The following is a 14,121-nucleotide window of genomic DNA, read 5'->3' on the forward strand; positions in this document are numbered from 1 at the left end:
TTCGACGCTCTAACGTCAAAACTTTGGTTAATTGATGTAAGATAAGAGGTAATTTTTATAAGACCTCATCTTTGTACGGACAATTTTGCGACTAAAAAGTTATGAATTATGATTTAAATTGAACGGTTGGTTTTTCTTTATACGATTATTTTAACAATAATGTTAAAAGTAAGTAGAGAGAACAAATTTTCAATGCACAAAACTCTGTTCATGCTCAAAATTATTCATATCCTCAAGACATGGAAATTTGAACTTAATTCAAAAAACTAGTCTCTTATTTTCAGTTTTTTATCGCCCTGTCAAAATCTTGATTGAGGATGGCAGAGTCATTTGATTCAACCGATATGATTTGTCTTAGCTAGATTTTTGTTTATGTTTCTGTATGGATGAGCGGGCTTTTAAACCAAGACGCATCCACAATACTAAATAAGCCGTGATTTTTTAACTTCAGGCTCCCTTAACCGTTTAGTTATCTAAAACTACTATACCAATCACATGTTTTGTGGAACAAAATAAATTTATTTTGTCTAAACTGATAAAATTTTGGTTTAAATATTTCAAGCCTAATAAAGGCCTCCAACTGAAGCCACTCATCTTATTAAGCTCATATTGTATCCATAATATTTTAAAGAAGGTTTAAATATACTTGAGTATTTACTTTAGAATTGAATTGTTTTGAATACTGAGCTTTTATGATTCAGCATTGCCCTGCTCTCAGACCTAAGGGGGATAAATTCTTGGCTCATAATCCTGACATTGTAAAGAGCTGAATTGAAGTCATATCATATCTAATGTGCCCTGGAATGATCGAGGGTACTGAAAAAAGCAGGGGTAACTCTATGTAATATTCAATTAACGAATATGATTTAAATTTTGTGTTTTATACAAGTTCAAAAAAAACTCTTATAACAGCTCTGGTGTTCACTTTCAGTAAATTGTAAATCATTATATAAATTGCTAATGGTTACACTGGACGTGACATTTTTTCCAAATAATACACTACAAAATTTTTCCTTTGACAGGTTTCCAAATTGGCCAGCTGTTTCACTGGCAACGTGATTGTGGCCTCTAACCAAGTGGATGTTGTCTATGGCCAAGTAACGATGTTAATTGCAGAACTGGTCTGCATGCAAGAACTGCTCAGGTTAGTAAGTTTCTGGAATTTTTATTTTGCATAGAAACTGATAATGGAAAAATTTACCAAATTTTTTTTGGAACACTGTATAACTCATCACAGGTCGAGGTGTGCGATAATGATCAGACAGTTGAGGGGGGGGGGGGGGTGAAATACGTTTTTGATTACATGGACAAGCGTCATATTGAAGTCTGTTGCGTCGCAACACTTATTTTTGTTAATTAGACTTGCTTTAAACGCTTTAAAGACTTAAATGCCTTATGCTTAAGAAGAACTCAAGCTCAAAAGGAAACAAGTGTTTGCGATAAAATCAGATGAAATTATGATTTCTTAGTTCAAATCACGTGGTAATTTATTGTTGCATTTGTTGAAGAAGTCATCTAGAATTGAAGTTCTCGAAATGTGAAGGTCAAAAGGTTGTTTACCGCAACATAACCCGGCCTCCTTGAACGAGTTCAAAAGAAAGTAATATTGAAGTCACTTGAGACCATTTGACACAAGACACTTCACAGAAAATTTTTGTCGAAGAAATTGTTTTCTGAAAATTGATTGTTGTTTGCCTTGTTGTCATCTTCGTCATCGTCGTATTCGTCATTGTCGTCATCATCATCCTTATGGTCATTATCATCATCATTGTGATCATCATTGTCATTCTTCCGGTCTTGTTGTATTGAAATGCGCTGTGCTGCTGACTTGTCAATCCTCATCCATTGAGTCATCCGCTGTCTTCCATTTGGGTAACTGAGATTCTAGGTTTTCCTTCTCTAATGGAACAAGTCAGCTTACTGGTCTTATGTAGAGTCCTGTTTGAGTTCTAACTTGGACGAGTCGTACTATCTTGTCATTTCCGTCGAAAATTTTTGTACTCCTTGCCAGTGGCCATAGCATTGGAGGCGTGTTGTCTTCCTTGATAATAACAATGTCATTGACGGCGTACTGTTGCTTGTTATCGTGCCATTTTGGTCGATGTTGAATTGTTGTCAAGTAGTCCACGGACCACTTTTTCCAAAATTGTCTGACAATGTTGTTGATGCTTTTGAACCTTCTGTTTAGTGTCCGGTTGTCTTCTTGAGATGGCTCCGGCAAAGCTGTTAGTGGGCGTCCAAAAAGAAAATGAACGGGTGTTAGTGCTGAAGGGTCATTGGCATCGCTAGAGGAGGCTGTCAGCGGGCGAGAATTAAAGATGGCCTCAATTTGAGTAATCAAGGTTGTGAAATTCCCAAAAGACATCTTTGTTGTCCTTACAGTCCAGTAAAAATGTCTCTTCATGGATTTTATTGCGGCTTCCCAGAGACCTCCGAAATGAGGCGTCCGTGGAGGAATCGTTAACCAGTTTACCTGATGTCCCGTAGTTAAGGCATCTACCAGTTCCTTGAATTCTCTGTCCATTAATAAATTACGAAACTCAATTTCTCCCCGAGTTCCAATGAAAGTCCTTAAGTTGTCACTATAAATATTTTTGGGCAGTCCACGTCGTGCTGTAAAACGTTTTATGGCGTCCAGACAGTCCTCTTTAGTCAACGTTGTCACTGTTTCCATATGAACGGCCTTTGTGCTGAAACATACAAAAAGGGAAACATATGTCTTCTGCAATTTTCCGCTTCTGTCTTTTGTGCTGAAAGGTCCACAATAGTCCAAACCAGTGTGGGCGAAAGCAAAAGATGAAACAACACGTTCTGTTGGTAGGTCTCCCATTTGCGGCTGAAGAATCCTGGCGTCGTGGCGAATGCAGGGCTTGCAGTTGTAAATATTTTTTTAACAGCTGATAGTCCTCCGGGTATCCAAATTGTTTGTCGAAGATATAACAATGATAACTGGGGGCCTTCATGTAAGTTCCTTGCATGAGCTTCCCGAATCAGAAGCACCGTGATTAGAGAATCTTTGGGAATTAGGCTAAGAAACTTCTTGTCTATGTTGTATGGCGAATTTGCTAGTCGTCCGCCCACGCAAACAACTTTACTGTCTGGGTCGTAGAAGGGAGAAAGTTTGAAAAGTCGTCCTCTATTTAGCAAGAGCTTTATTATTCGTTTTGTGGTACTGTTGATCAATTCTTCTTCACTTGTACCTACATGTTGCTCCAATTCGTTGAAACTTGTTGGTTTATCTAAATTGCCTAATTGAGCTGTACCAAGCTTACCTACCTGAAACTTACCAATCTTGCCTACCTCAACCTTACCAATCTCATCTATCTCAACCTTACCAACCTTACTTACCTCACTTTGACCAACCGTACCTATCTTAACCTTATCAACCTCAACCTTACCTACCTCAACCCCACCAACATTACCTACCTCAACTTTACCAAGGTGTTTATGACAATACGCATCGTCTGAATTGTTACCTTCCCCTTCTATCATTGATGAAGATGATTGACTAAAAATGGCATCAAACTCTTGCAAGTAAAGTTGTTGAATCAGACTATATATAGCAATCCGTCAATGATAAACGTCTGAAGAGCTGAGTTGACAAAGTGATTGAAATTCAGATGCTGTTGCAGCTTCCGACTTTTTCTGTTGACATTGTTTTGATGATAGATTCCTTTTCTGTGAGTAGCATTTGGTTTCGGATTGTGTTGGATATGTTCTGCTGGCAAAAGTCTTTTGGCTTTGTTGTTTAGCCTTCTGAATGAATTTCTTGACAAAACAAAAAAATTCGAACCAGTTTTCCAAACGAGGATATTCGATGAATTAGTTGAACTATTGAGTTGTCCTCCTGAGTAACAACCATTGCCGTTTGCTTCAGTGGTTCTCTTTGCACTTCATTGTTTACTGCACGCTGATTTTCCTCAACTGATTCCGTCTTTGGCCAATAATCTTCGCTTTTTTCTAGCCAGTGGGGTCCATTCCACCAAAAGCTGTGTTTGGCTAGGTTTGCGGCTGAGATCCCTCGTGATGCGAAATCAGCAGGAATCTCCTCCGTTGGCACCAAAATTCCAATTGCTAGATGGAATGATGTTCTGAATTTCTGCAACACGGTTGGCCACGAATGTCTTCCACTTTCTTGGAAAGTCTTGCAGCCAAGCAAGTGTTACCGTTGAATCTGTCCAAGCGTACACCTTTGATGTCGGGAAACGTTGATCACTCAATGATTTTGATACCTCTTGCACCAAATTTTCTCCAAGAATTGCTGCACAATGTTCCAACCGCGGAACGCACAAGCTCCTTATTGGTGCAACTCTGGTCTTTGCTGGCAACATCCTTGTGTGAACCGATCCGTCGAAAAATTGTCGTATATACACAACTGCGGCGTAGGCAGTAGTTGATGCATCACAGAAGACATGAAGTTCAATGTCCGATGATTTTGGCGAGATTGAAACTACCTTTCTGGGCAGTGTAATAGTTTCCAATTCCTTCAGTTGAACTCTGAGTCGGCTGTACTGTTGCTGAAGTCATTTTGACAAGGCTTCATCCCATCCAAGTCGGTCCATCCAAAGCAGTTGCACAAAACACTTGAACTGTATTGTTGTAGGTGAAAGCGATCCCAAATAATCAAAGAGACCGGTGACTTTCGACAGTATTTCGCGTTTTGTAGATGGTGTCTTTTCATCCAGTTTTGATATGAAACTGAAGTGGTCTGGATTTGGGTTCCACTTGACGCCAAAAGTTTTTATACTGTAGTCGTCGCTTTTAATTGTCATCTTGTCGGTAGTTTCTCAAAAGTTTGCAGGTAATCTTTCAACAAGTTCTGGGTTACTTGAGGTCCATTTGCGAATCTCAAACCCTGCTTCTGAAAGAACTGCTATGATTGAGTCCTGCAGTTTCATTGCACTTTCCAGATCGGGTGCTCCTGTCAACAAGTCGTCGACGTACATGTTTGTAATAATTCCTGGCTATACATTTTTGTCCGTAACATCTTCCGCTAAAACCTGTAATGGACGAACAGAATGGAACGCTGATGATGCTATTCCGTACGTGACACGTGGTATCCTTAATGTCTTTATATCTGTTGAGTTCGGTTCCTTCCAAAGCAGTCGATGATAGTCTTTATCTTCGGCGTCCAGTTGCACTTGTCTGTACATTTTTGCAACGTCTGCTGAAAATGCTACAGGATACATACGAAAACGGATCAGGATGCTGAATAGATCTTTCTGGATCTTGGGTCCCACCATCAGTCTATCGTTCAAAGAAATTCCACTGGTAGTCTTCGCTGAACCATCAAAGACTACACGCAGCTTCGTTGTTGTACTTGAGTCTTTGAACACACAGTGATGGCTGAGATAATAGCTTGTCTCCTTTGGCAGTAGCATCTCATTTGCGGGTACTTCTTCCATGTGTCCTAGTTTAATGAACTCCTGGATGAACTCGTTATATCGTATGTACAGATCAGGCTGTTTTTGAAGTCTACGAATAAGACTTCTAAGTCTTCGTCGTGCTTGCTGCTGAGAACCCCCAGTTCTCCAACTTTTTCTTAAAGGGCAGTTTTACGATGAACCTTCCTTCAGGGCTTCTTCTTGTGGTTGAATTGAAGTGTTCTTCACATCTTCTTTCTTCGTCGGTCAGATGTTTAGTTGCAGGCACTTCCTCAATTTCCCAAAAACGCTGTAAGTTGTCCTCAAAAGATGATACAAAGTAGGTTTGCAAACTGGAAGAATTGGAAGTTTGTACGTTTTCGCGTCCGATTACTAACCAACCGAATACTGAGAGTCGATAAGTAACGGGAATGTTTGGTTCTTTCAGTCGGTTGTTTCCAACCATCAAGTCTTCGTAGTGTCCAGCTCCAATGATGAGATCAACTTGGGCGGGTTTGTTAAAGTCGAGATCAGCCAGCTGTAGTTCCTTTACTGTCTCCCAATTGTCTGTGTTGATGTACCGAGAAGGCAAATCGTTTGTCATTTTTGTCAAAACTGACGCGTCAATGATAATTGGTGCTTTGTTTTTTGATTGAAGGCAGAGGTCAACAAATCCGCGATTAGCTAAGACTTCATTTCCTCGGAGTCCAAAAACACGAGTATTGTTCCTCTTTCTCTTTAGCTGAAGTCTTTGTACTGCAGCTTCAGTTACAAGATTATTCTGAGATGCAGAGTCCAGAATTGCTCCCAGATATACTATTTCTCCTTGAACATTAACAGGAACAATTGCTGTCGGGAGAAAAATTTCCTGTGTCTTGTCTTCATGCGTGAGGGCTGCCATTATCTTTTGATCGATAGTTGTTCGTTCTGCATTATTGCTTGAAGCTCCAGATGTAACCTTTTCCTTTTCCCCTGCGTTGGCTTTGCGGCTGTTTCCAAACGATTTTTCAGTTGATTGTTGACTTGATGGGCATCTTCCCGATGCAACAAGGTGTGATGCTTTTGTCCACATTGGCGGCATGAAGAACCTTCGCAGTTCTCTGCTCGGTGTCCTGGTCGTAGACAATTGAAACAAAGTCCTTTGATTTTGATCAGCTGGGCTCGCTGCTTGACACCTAAAACTTTGAACTTCCGACACTTGAAAATCCGGTGTTCCTCTTCACAACATTCGAATTGCTGATTCGTTGTCGTGACATGAGTGTGAAGGTGTCTCTGTCCTTGATTTTGTTGCGAATGAGATCGTTTTTCGATATTTGATGAACTGTTGCTTGGTGCCGCTGACTGGAGGAAAGGCTTGAACACGTTCCTCCAGGAAAGTCCTTAGTTCCTGATAGCTCTGTAGTTCTTTCCCTTTTGAAGAAAACTCGCAGAACTTTCGTGTTTCGGAGGGCAGTTTTTTTGCAATCAAGTAGACAAAGAAGGGATCCTGATGCTCAACTGGTTGTCTCATGTTCCGAAGAGAAAGTCTGTGCTCTTCCATTGTGTCGACAAGTTTTCGTAATTCCCGCGTGTTTTCATTTGAAACTGGTCGATAGGAAACAATTCCATGGATGTGGGCTCGCAGTATCAATCTTCTGTTGTCGTATTGGTTCTGCAAAATTTCCATTGCAACATTGAAGTTGTCGTCGGTGACTGTGATTGAAGTCAACATCTTCGAAGCTTCTCCTTTCACTGCTGACTTCAGGTACTGTAATCTCAAACTTTTTGTCAACTGATCGCTATCTATTACTGCTCCCTTGAAGCGATCGAAAAACGAGATCCAGTCCAAGTAGTTTCCGGAAAAACTGGGCAAGTCGAGCTTCGGCAGATTAATGTTCTGTATTTTTCTCGAAATCGTGGTGCTTCCGGCTGCAAATGAGCTCTCTTGTGACGAGTGTCTAGTCTTTCGCTGAACAAACCGATGAACATAGTCGATGTTTTGGCATATCTTGTCATCATACTCCTCTGTCTCAACAATTTCATCGTCCAATTTGTCGGGATCATCTAAAAGAGACTGAATCTTTTGGTTCTGCTCAGATAGTAAGGCTTGCTTCTTCTTCAATAATTCAACTATTTGCTGCAGTCGGATAATGTCGTCTTCATTGAGAAGTGTGAACGGTTTGTTCATTATACCGTCTGCTTCATTGTAGAGTTTTGTTGCAACTCCTCTATGAGATCCACGCGACTTTCGAAGAAGTTCTAGATTTTCTGGCATGTTTCTGATGCGCTGTTGTCTCACTGTTATTGGCTTTGCTTTTGATGCTGTTCTTTAGTTGTATTCTTTGGCTGTATTCTTTGTCTTTATCTGTTGCTGTAAATCTTTGTGGCTAAAAACTCAGAAAACAAGTTAAAGCAGAGTGAAAGTTGTAAACATAGGGTTGTATCTATCCCCCAAGCAAAAGTGCGGCCAATTTTAACGCACGAACTTAGTCTTAGTACTTCAGAGGGCAAAGTAAGCTAACAAAAACCGAGTTTTCGATGAGAACTAGAGAGAGAGATTAACTTCCCCTGAAGTTTTTTTAAAAAAAATATGCAGAATCTTGAGTATACAGTTACCCCACTAGATATCCTCTACCGGGTCCCTTGGTTAGGTTAATCAACCTAGTTATACAAATCAATCAACTTGAATAACATGTGGGGAATGATGGTATCTAGTGGGGGGTCCGCTTTTCAATTTCCCTTTAGGTTTCCCCTTTTTAGGTTATCAACAAATTTTTGAGAGTGTGAATGCTTTGGGTGCTTAATGCTTTGACTATTTTATCCTTAACCTATTTTTCGGCGGACCATTAAATGTTGCGTCGCAACACTTATTTTTGTTAATTAGACTTGCTTTAAACGCTTTAAAGGCTTAAATGCTTTATGCTTAAGAAGAACTCAAGCTCAAAAGGAAACAAGTGTTTGCGATAAAATCAGATGAAATTATGATTTCTTAGTTCAAATCACGTGGTAATTCATTGTTGCATTTGTTGAAGAAGTCATCTAGAATTGAAGTTCTCGAAATGTGAAGGTCAAAAGGTTGTTTACCGCAACAAAGTCTGCATACATGAGCGAGCTTCATAGTCAAAGTCTGCCTAACAAGATAAACTCTGATCATTAACGAGCTAAATACGGATCATTAACGAGATCAATTCTGATCATTAATTAGCTAATTTTTGATCATCAACGAGCTAAATTCTGATAATTAACGAGCTAAATTCTGATTATTTGAGCGCACGATAATCTAATCAGAAGGGCTTTTTGGAGCAAATTTTTGGGATAAGGGAGCCCTAATTTGTAAAATAAGTATCCCATTAGAAAATGGGAAAAATTTCCTCTCGGGAAACTCAGGAAAGACAAGTATTTGTAAGATCTCCTGGTAGCCTAGATCTCCTATTTCACAAACGCGGGACAAAATCTGGATCTTGAGGTTTTTCAGTATGCGACAGACTTTTCATCACTTGAACGAGGTAAAAACGAGCTGTTATGTAAAATATATACATAGCTGTAAATTGAGCGTGTGATACATCTATTCCTTCATAATACAAAATTGTTATGCAGAATTTTACAATTAGGGCTAATAAGTGCAAATTTTCTAGTCTAGCTAAAAATTAATTTGAGAAGATTTAAACAAAACGAATTTTTCTTATAAAATTTTCCATACGAGAAATTTGACATAGAAAAAAATTTCACAGCATACAAATCCTTCTATCCAAGAAGGGCTCAAGTTTTTAATGATATTGAAACTTGACATTAATTCAATTCACCATTTTTCTATCGCTTGGCCTTTCGCGGGTTCGAGTATTTATTAGATTACCATAATCGATATGAACTGTTTAACTAAATTGATGAAAGCATATGAATGGTCTAATTTGTATATTATTCATTAACTTCAGCGAATTTTTAGCCTTGATTCTCTGCTTGAGCAAACAATTGTCAGGTTTAATTTTTTTTCTGTCAAGATTTTGATTTCTCCCTGTCAAAAGTTGTCAAAAGTTATGAAAAGTTTATAACAGGACATCATTAGAGTACGAGTCAGACTAAAATTACAAAATTGCAAATTCGTTATTCATAGCTGAGGTTGTCCGAGGTTCCAATCCGGGTGCCGAGACGTATCCACGATACTGAATGTGTCTAATCATCCTGGTTTAAGGCGATAGTTACAGCTATTGTTACTATAGTAATCGCAAGCAGAGAGCAATATTTATTTTATGGTACACAGAGTTAGCTTTGTTGAAGAAATTGTCAGTTCATGCACAATAATTCCAATCCAGGGAGACCCAATCATCTGATTGAGATCATATCGGAGACATCCGAAAATTAACAAAGCTTAAAAATGCTTGAAAATATATTTCACAGTTGAATTTTTATTGAATATTAAGTTATAATGGTTCAGCATTGCGCTGCTCTGAGACTTTTAAGACCTTGTGAGGAATTTCGGCCGAAAGTTAGTTTAACATCGCAACTGAGGATGTATTACAGTATAAGTAGTCCTAGACTAATCCACAGTGCTAAAAACCCTTACTACTTTCACAAAATATGATAATTCTAGGATAAAAACTTTTTGATCTGCGCTGACGGAACCATTCTTTTATTTCCTGTCCCTAATTCCGCTAAAAATTGGCATTGAATTTTGAAGACCCACAAATAGCAAGTTATATGGTTTTTTAACAATATATAACTATTGCCATAAATGACTATATGAGGATCAAAAAGTTTTTATCCTAGAATTATCCTATTAGGGATCCGTAACGACATAAATAAAATTTCTGCGAAATTATTAAGTTTGCATATTTATCATGGCCCGGGCTGGCCACACAGACTGTTTCGGTACTGAACCACTGTAAATCCAGAGACTTTACACAGACACTTGTACAGATTCTGTTCAAGTCACAAGCTACACCGATCAGTCTCTTTAGAGTAAAATTGTACTAACTGTTATCAGGCAATTATCAGCCTAAACATTTTGTATAACTGTTGTCAGCCTAAAGAATTTACGGTTTAAACCTTTTTCAGGTCTGATTGTCAGCCTAAAATGCACTATTTCTAACTTGATTCAGCGCTGATTGTGCATCACAACACAGCCATATTCACACCATACTACATCCCACCACAGGCATATTCACATCAAACTACGCCACACCACAAGCATATTCACACCATACTACATCACATCACAGGCATATTTACATCATACTACAGGCATATTCACACCATACTGTATCACACCACAGGCAAATTCACACAATACATCACAATACTGCTAATTGAAAAGACGATGTATAGGAAGTAAATATACATCGAATAGAATTAAATATACAAACAATAGAGGTAAGCTCAGCTGCTAAGTGACCCGGGAGATCGATAATGCACCTGTTATGTGATCCGGAAGTTCGAGAATATAATTGTTCTGGTTTTGCAAACATGCAATCCACGTTGCACCCGAAACGAAACCCAAAGGCCTCCCTAAACGCCCCCAATCTCTCTGTGTCAGAATCCAGTACCAGTATCAGCATTATTGTGTAGCGTGTACTTAGCTGTTAACTGGTAAAGTTTTTTTGATAATATTTATGCATTTTGCATGCTATTTGACATGCTCAGGCAGTCTCATCATTTTTGAAAGTTTTACTGTATTGTTTTTACTATGAAATTTTTCTGAAGAGTCTGAATAGTTATTCCTTTTTTTTCTGGACACAATGACCTACTTTTTTGATATAAATAAACTCTTTCTTGACTGGTTTTACAATTTAATTTTTAATTGCGCAGTATCAGTATTGAAATACTCTGTGTGGTCAGTCCGGGGAGAGAAAGTATTGTGGTTACATCTCTTCCATTAATGTAAGTTCCATATCTTCGACAACTGCATGAATGAATTTTTATGACTACAGCTTTTTCATAAATGGAAATTTTAGGACGACAAATTGTTTTGATCTTTTATAAACATCTCGATATTGAAAACGCAGGAATACAAACCAGTCGTAAATGTGTATGCAGCTTTTTACATGAGATAGCCCGGGTTGGTGGCCCATAGATTTCCATCGATGGATCATGGTTATTCCAGAGAAGTTCATCGATGTCCCATTACCATTTAACGCTGGACATAGAAAATTTATAGATTCTTTTATGAAAATTCAGTGAAATTCCTCTGATTCTTAAAATATTTTGTATGATATTATTATGAATTCTTCTGGATCATAGATTATTTTTTATGGGTTTGCTACGACTTTCACTTGATCATAGCAAGTGTTATGATTTTACCACGAGTTTCTCTGATTCATAGAAACTTTTTATGTACTTACCATGAATTACTCTGGATCATGGAACTTCACAAATGCTAGCCGTTGCTCTTCGAAAGGCAAAAAATTCTTTTCTGTTATATAAAGAAAAAATATCGGCAAATTAAGAGAGATGAATTATAATTGAGAAAAATTTTAAAAAGTGCTAATTCTACAATTAACTTTTTCGAGAAAAAAGAAAATTGTAAAAAAAATGCTAATCCTCCAATTAACATTTCATAGAAGACTAAATGACGCCCTAAAACTAAATCGAATTAAGATTGAACTTGAAAAATTTGAGATTAGAATTCAATTCAGAAACCGTTGGGTCTTTTAGAAACTTATTCCAGAAATGATTTTTATTGTAGTTTTGAGAGCCCGCTTTTTAGGGATATTCCGCCTCAAGGGAAGAGGCAAATCGTTATACCAGTCAATTGCTTTTTTCGAAAAACAGTTTTGCATTATATTTGTTTTTTGGTTTGCTCCAAATGACAGCTTGTTTGTACGGTTGTACGGTCATTTTAGCACTTAGGGTGGCTAACTTGAGTTCATCGAAAGCTGGTAGATCTCCTTTTAGAAGCTTTATAAAATATATAATAACCCGATACTTTATGAGGTATTCTACTGGTAAGATTTTGTGTTTGATCTTGAGATCAGTGGTCCTGTCAAATTTGGTTCTATTGAATCATGCCTTTAATCCCCAGTTCAGTTGTTTATTTAGAGTAACTCGAAGTGATTTTTTAAGACCTGAGAACAGAACAATTGGGTAATGCAGATGACTTAAAACAAGAGCGTTCAATAAGGTAGATCTAGGTTTTTCTGGAAATATATTTTTGATGGAGTAAATGGCCTTTATGCCAGCAGCCATTTTTTTTCGTACATTTTTTTTTATTTTTTCATCGAAAGAGAGATTACAGTCAATATGAACTCCCAAGTATTTCACAACTTTTTCTCGAGAACTGTACATCAGTTAACAACTATTTCTTCGATTTTGTTCCTTTTAGGGGCTCCAAAAATAATGAATTCGGTTTTGCTTTCATTTACATTTAACTCATTTTTTCTGAAAAAGAGAATGAGTTTAACAATACTTTTTTCAAGATGTAACTTTGATTCAGAAATTGTTTTTCCACTGCAAAAGATGAAAGTATCATCAGCGTACTGGATTATATTAAAAATTCACATCAGTATCATCTTTCATATCATTTACGTATATGTTGAAAAGCAGTGGGCCTAGCACAGTACCTTGTGGTACTCCACGGTTAAGTGCTATCCAATTTGATTCATACTTCGATAATTTGACGTTTTGCACACGGTTTTCTAGATAAGATTTTAGAATTGTGTTTGCTGGTTCACTAAAACCTAAAAGTTTAGTTTTGCGCAGAAGAGTAGGATGTGATATAGAATCAAAAGCTTTTGATATGTCTAAAGAAGCTCCTGTGACGATGTTTTTTTATTGAGATCATATCTGATTTTTTCAGTGCAATATAGAAGAGCATCTGTAGTTGACACTTTTTTTCTGTATCCAAACTGTGTTGTTGCAAGCAACTTATTCTTTTCTAAATAAGCTAATATTTGATCTCGAAGAAGGATTTCGAAAATTTTAGCTAGAGTTCCAGTAAGCGAAATTGGTCGATAATTTATCGGATCTTCAGGATCATCTTTCTTGAAAAGAGGCAACACGTGGGCACGCTTAAGGTCGTCAGGAAAACGTTGTTCAGTTAAGAATTGGTTAAACAAAAAACAGAGAGGTTCAGCTATGTGTTCTCTTGCATCTTTTAAAGCCCAAGCTGGAATGAGTGATGGACCCAACGGTTTTTTGATGGACCCAACGGTTCATGTAGTGTTAAGAACCAGAGCAAAAAATTTTACCGAATTAGGAGACACTCGAAGCAGTTGATATTTTTGCGCGCTTAACTATCTCGGGCCACAAGAAATAGTATTATAATCTCAATAGTGTTTGAATTTATATAATTTCAAATTCTTCCATTCAATGCGATTTTTTTTTCACATTATCCTTTGAGCAAAAGAAATAAGTTTAGGTTTTCCTCAAAGTGGCGTTACTTGATCAACCTGAGGGGAAATGAGCTTCCTTTGATGACAAACTTGGAACTGGCTGCAGTATTGGCTGCACTCAATGGGTCCAACGTCATCGATGGTTTGTCAGTTGCATCTTTCATTAAACTTCTGTAATTCTTATCCATTTAGATCTCAATGAAATTGGGCATATAAAATTTCCTCTACAGGCTGATTTTTTCACTGACTGGAATTTGGCACGACAAACTTTAGCGTCGAGAAACAATAGTTAAAAGCTTGGATCTTGTTGAAGATAGCTTTTACCTGAGTTTGAGCTTTTGACTTTGAAAATGTAGCACATTTTTTTACGTTATAATTTTTAACCTCTGGTACCACGTAGTACAAAATAATATAACCTATTCCATTAGCTCTGAAGTTAGCCCTGTATGTGTGCT

At 37.7% G+C, this 14,121-nt stretch overlaps 1 protein-coding gene across 1 annotated transcript in view; it reads left to right on the forward strand.

Annotated features, from left to right (window-relative positions):
- The window catches only part of LOC142344191 (N-acetyllactosaminide beta-1,6-N-acetylglucosaminyl-transferase-like), a 29,025-nt gene that overhangs the window by 3,553 nt on the left and 11,351 nt on the right, over positions 1–14,121 (forward strand). The window contains exons 2-3 of the mRNA XM_075395727.1: positions 1,023–1,144; positions 13,693–13,808. Of these exons, the coding sequence (XP_075251842.1) occupies positions 1,023–1,144; positions 13,693–13,808 (238 nt within the window). The remainder of the gene's footprint in view (positions 1–1,022; positions 1,145–13,692; positions 13,809–14,121) is intronic.

The sequence above is a fragment of the Convolutriloba macropyga genome, chromosome 8 (genome assembly GCF_964194025.1).
Source record: "Convolutriloba macropyga chromosome 8, txConMacr16.3, whole genome shotgun sequence".
NCBI classification, from domain to species: domain Eukaryota; kingdom Metazoa; phylum Xenacoelomorpha; order Acoela; family Convolutidae; genus Convolutriloba; species Convolutriloba macropyga.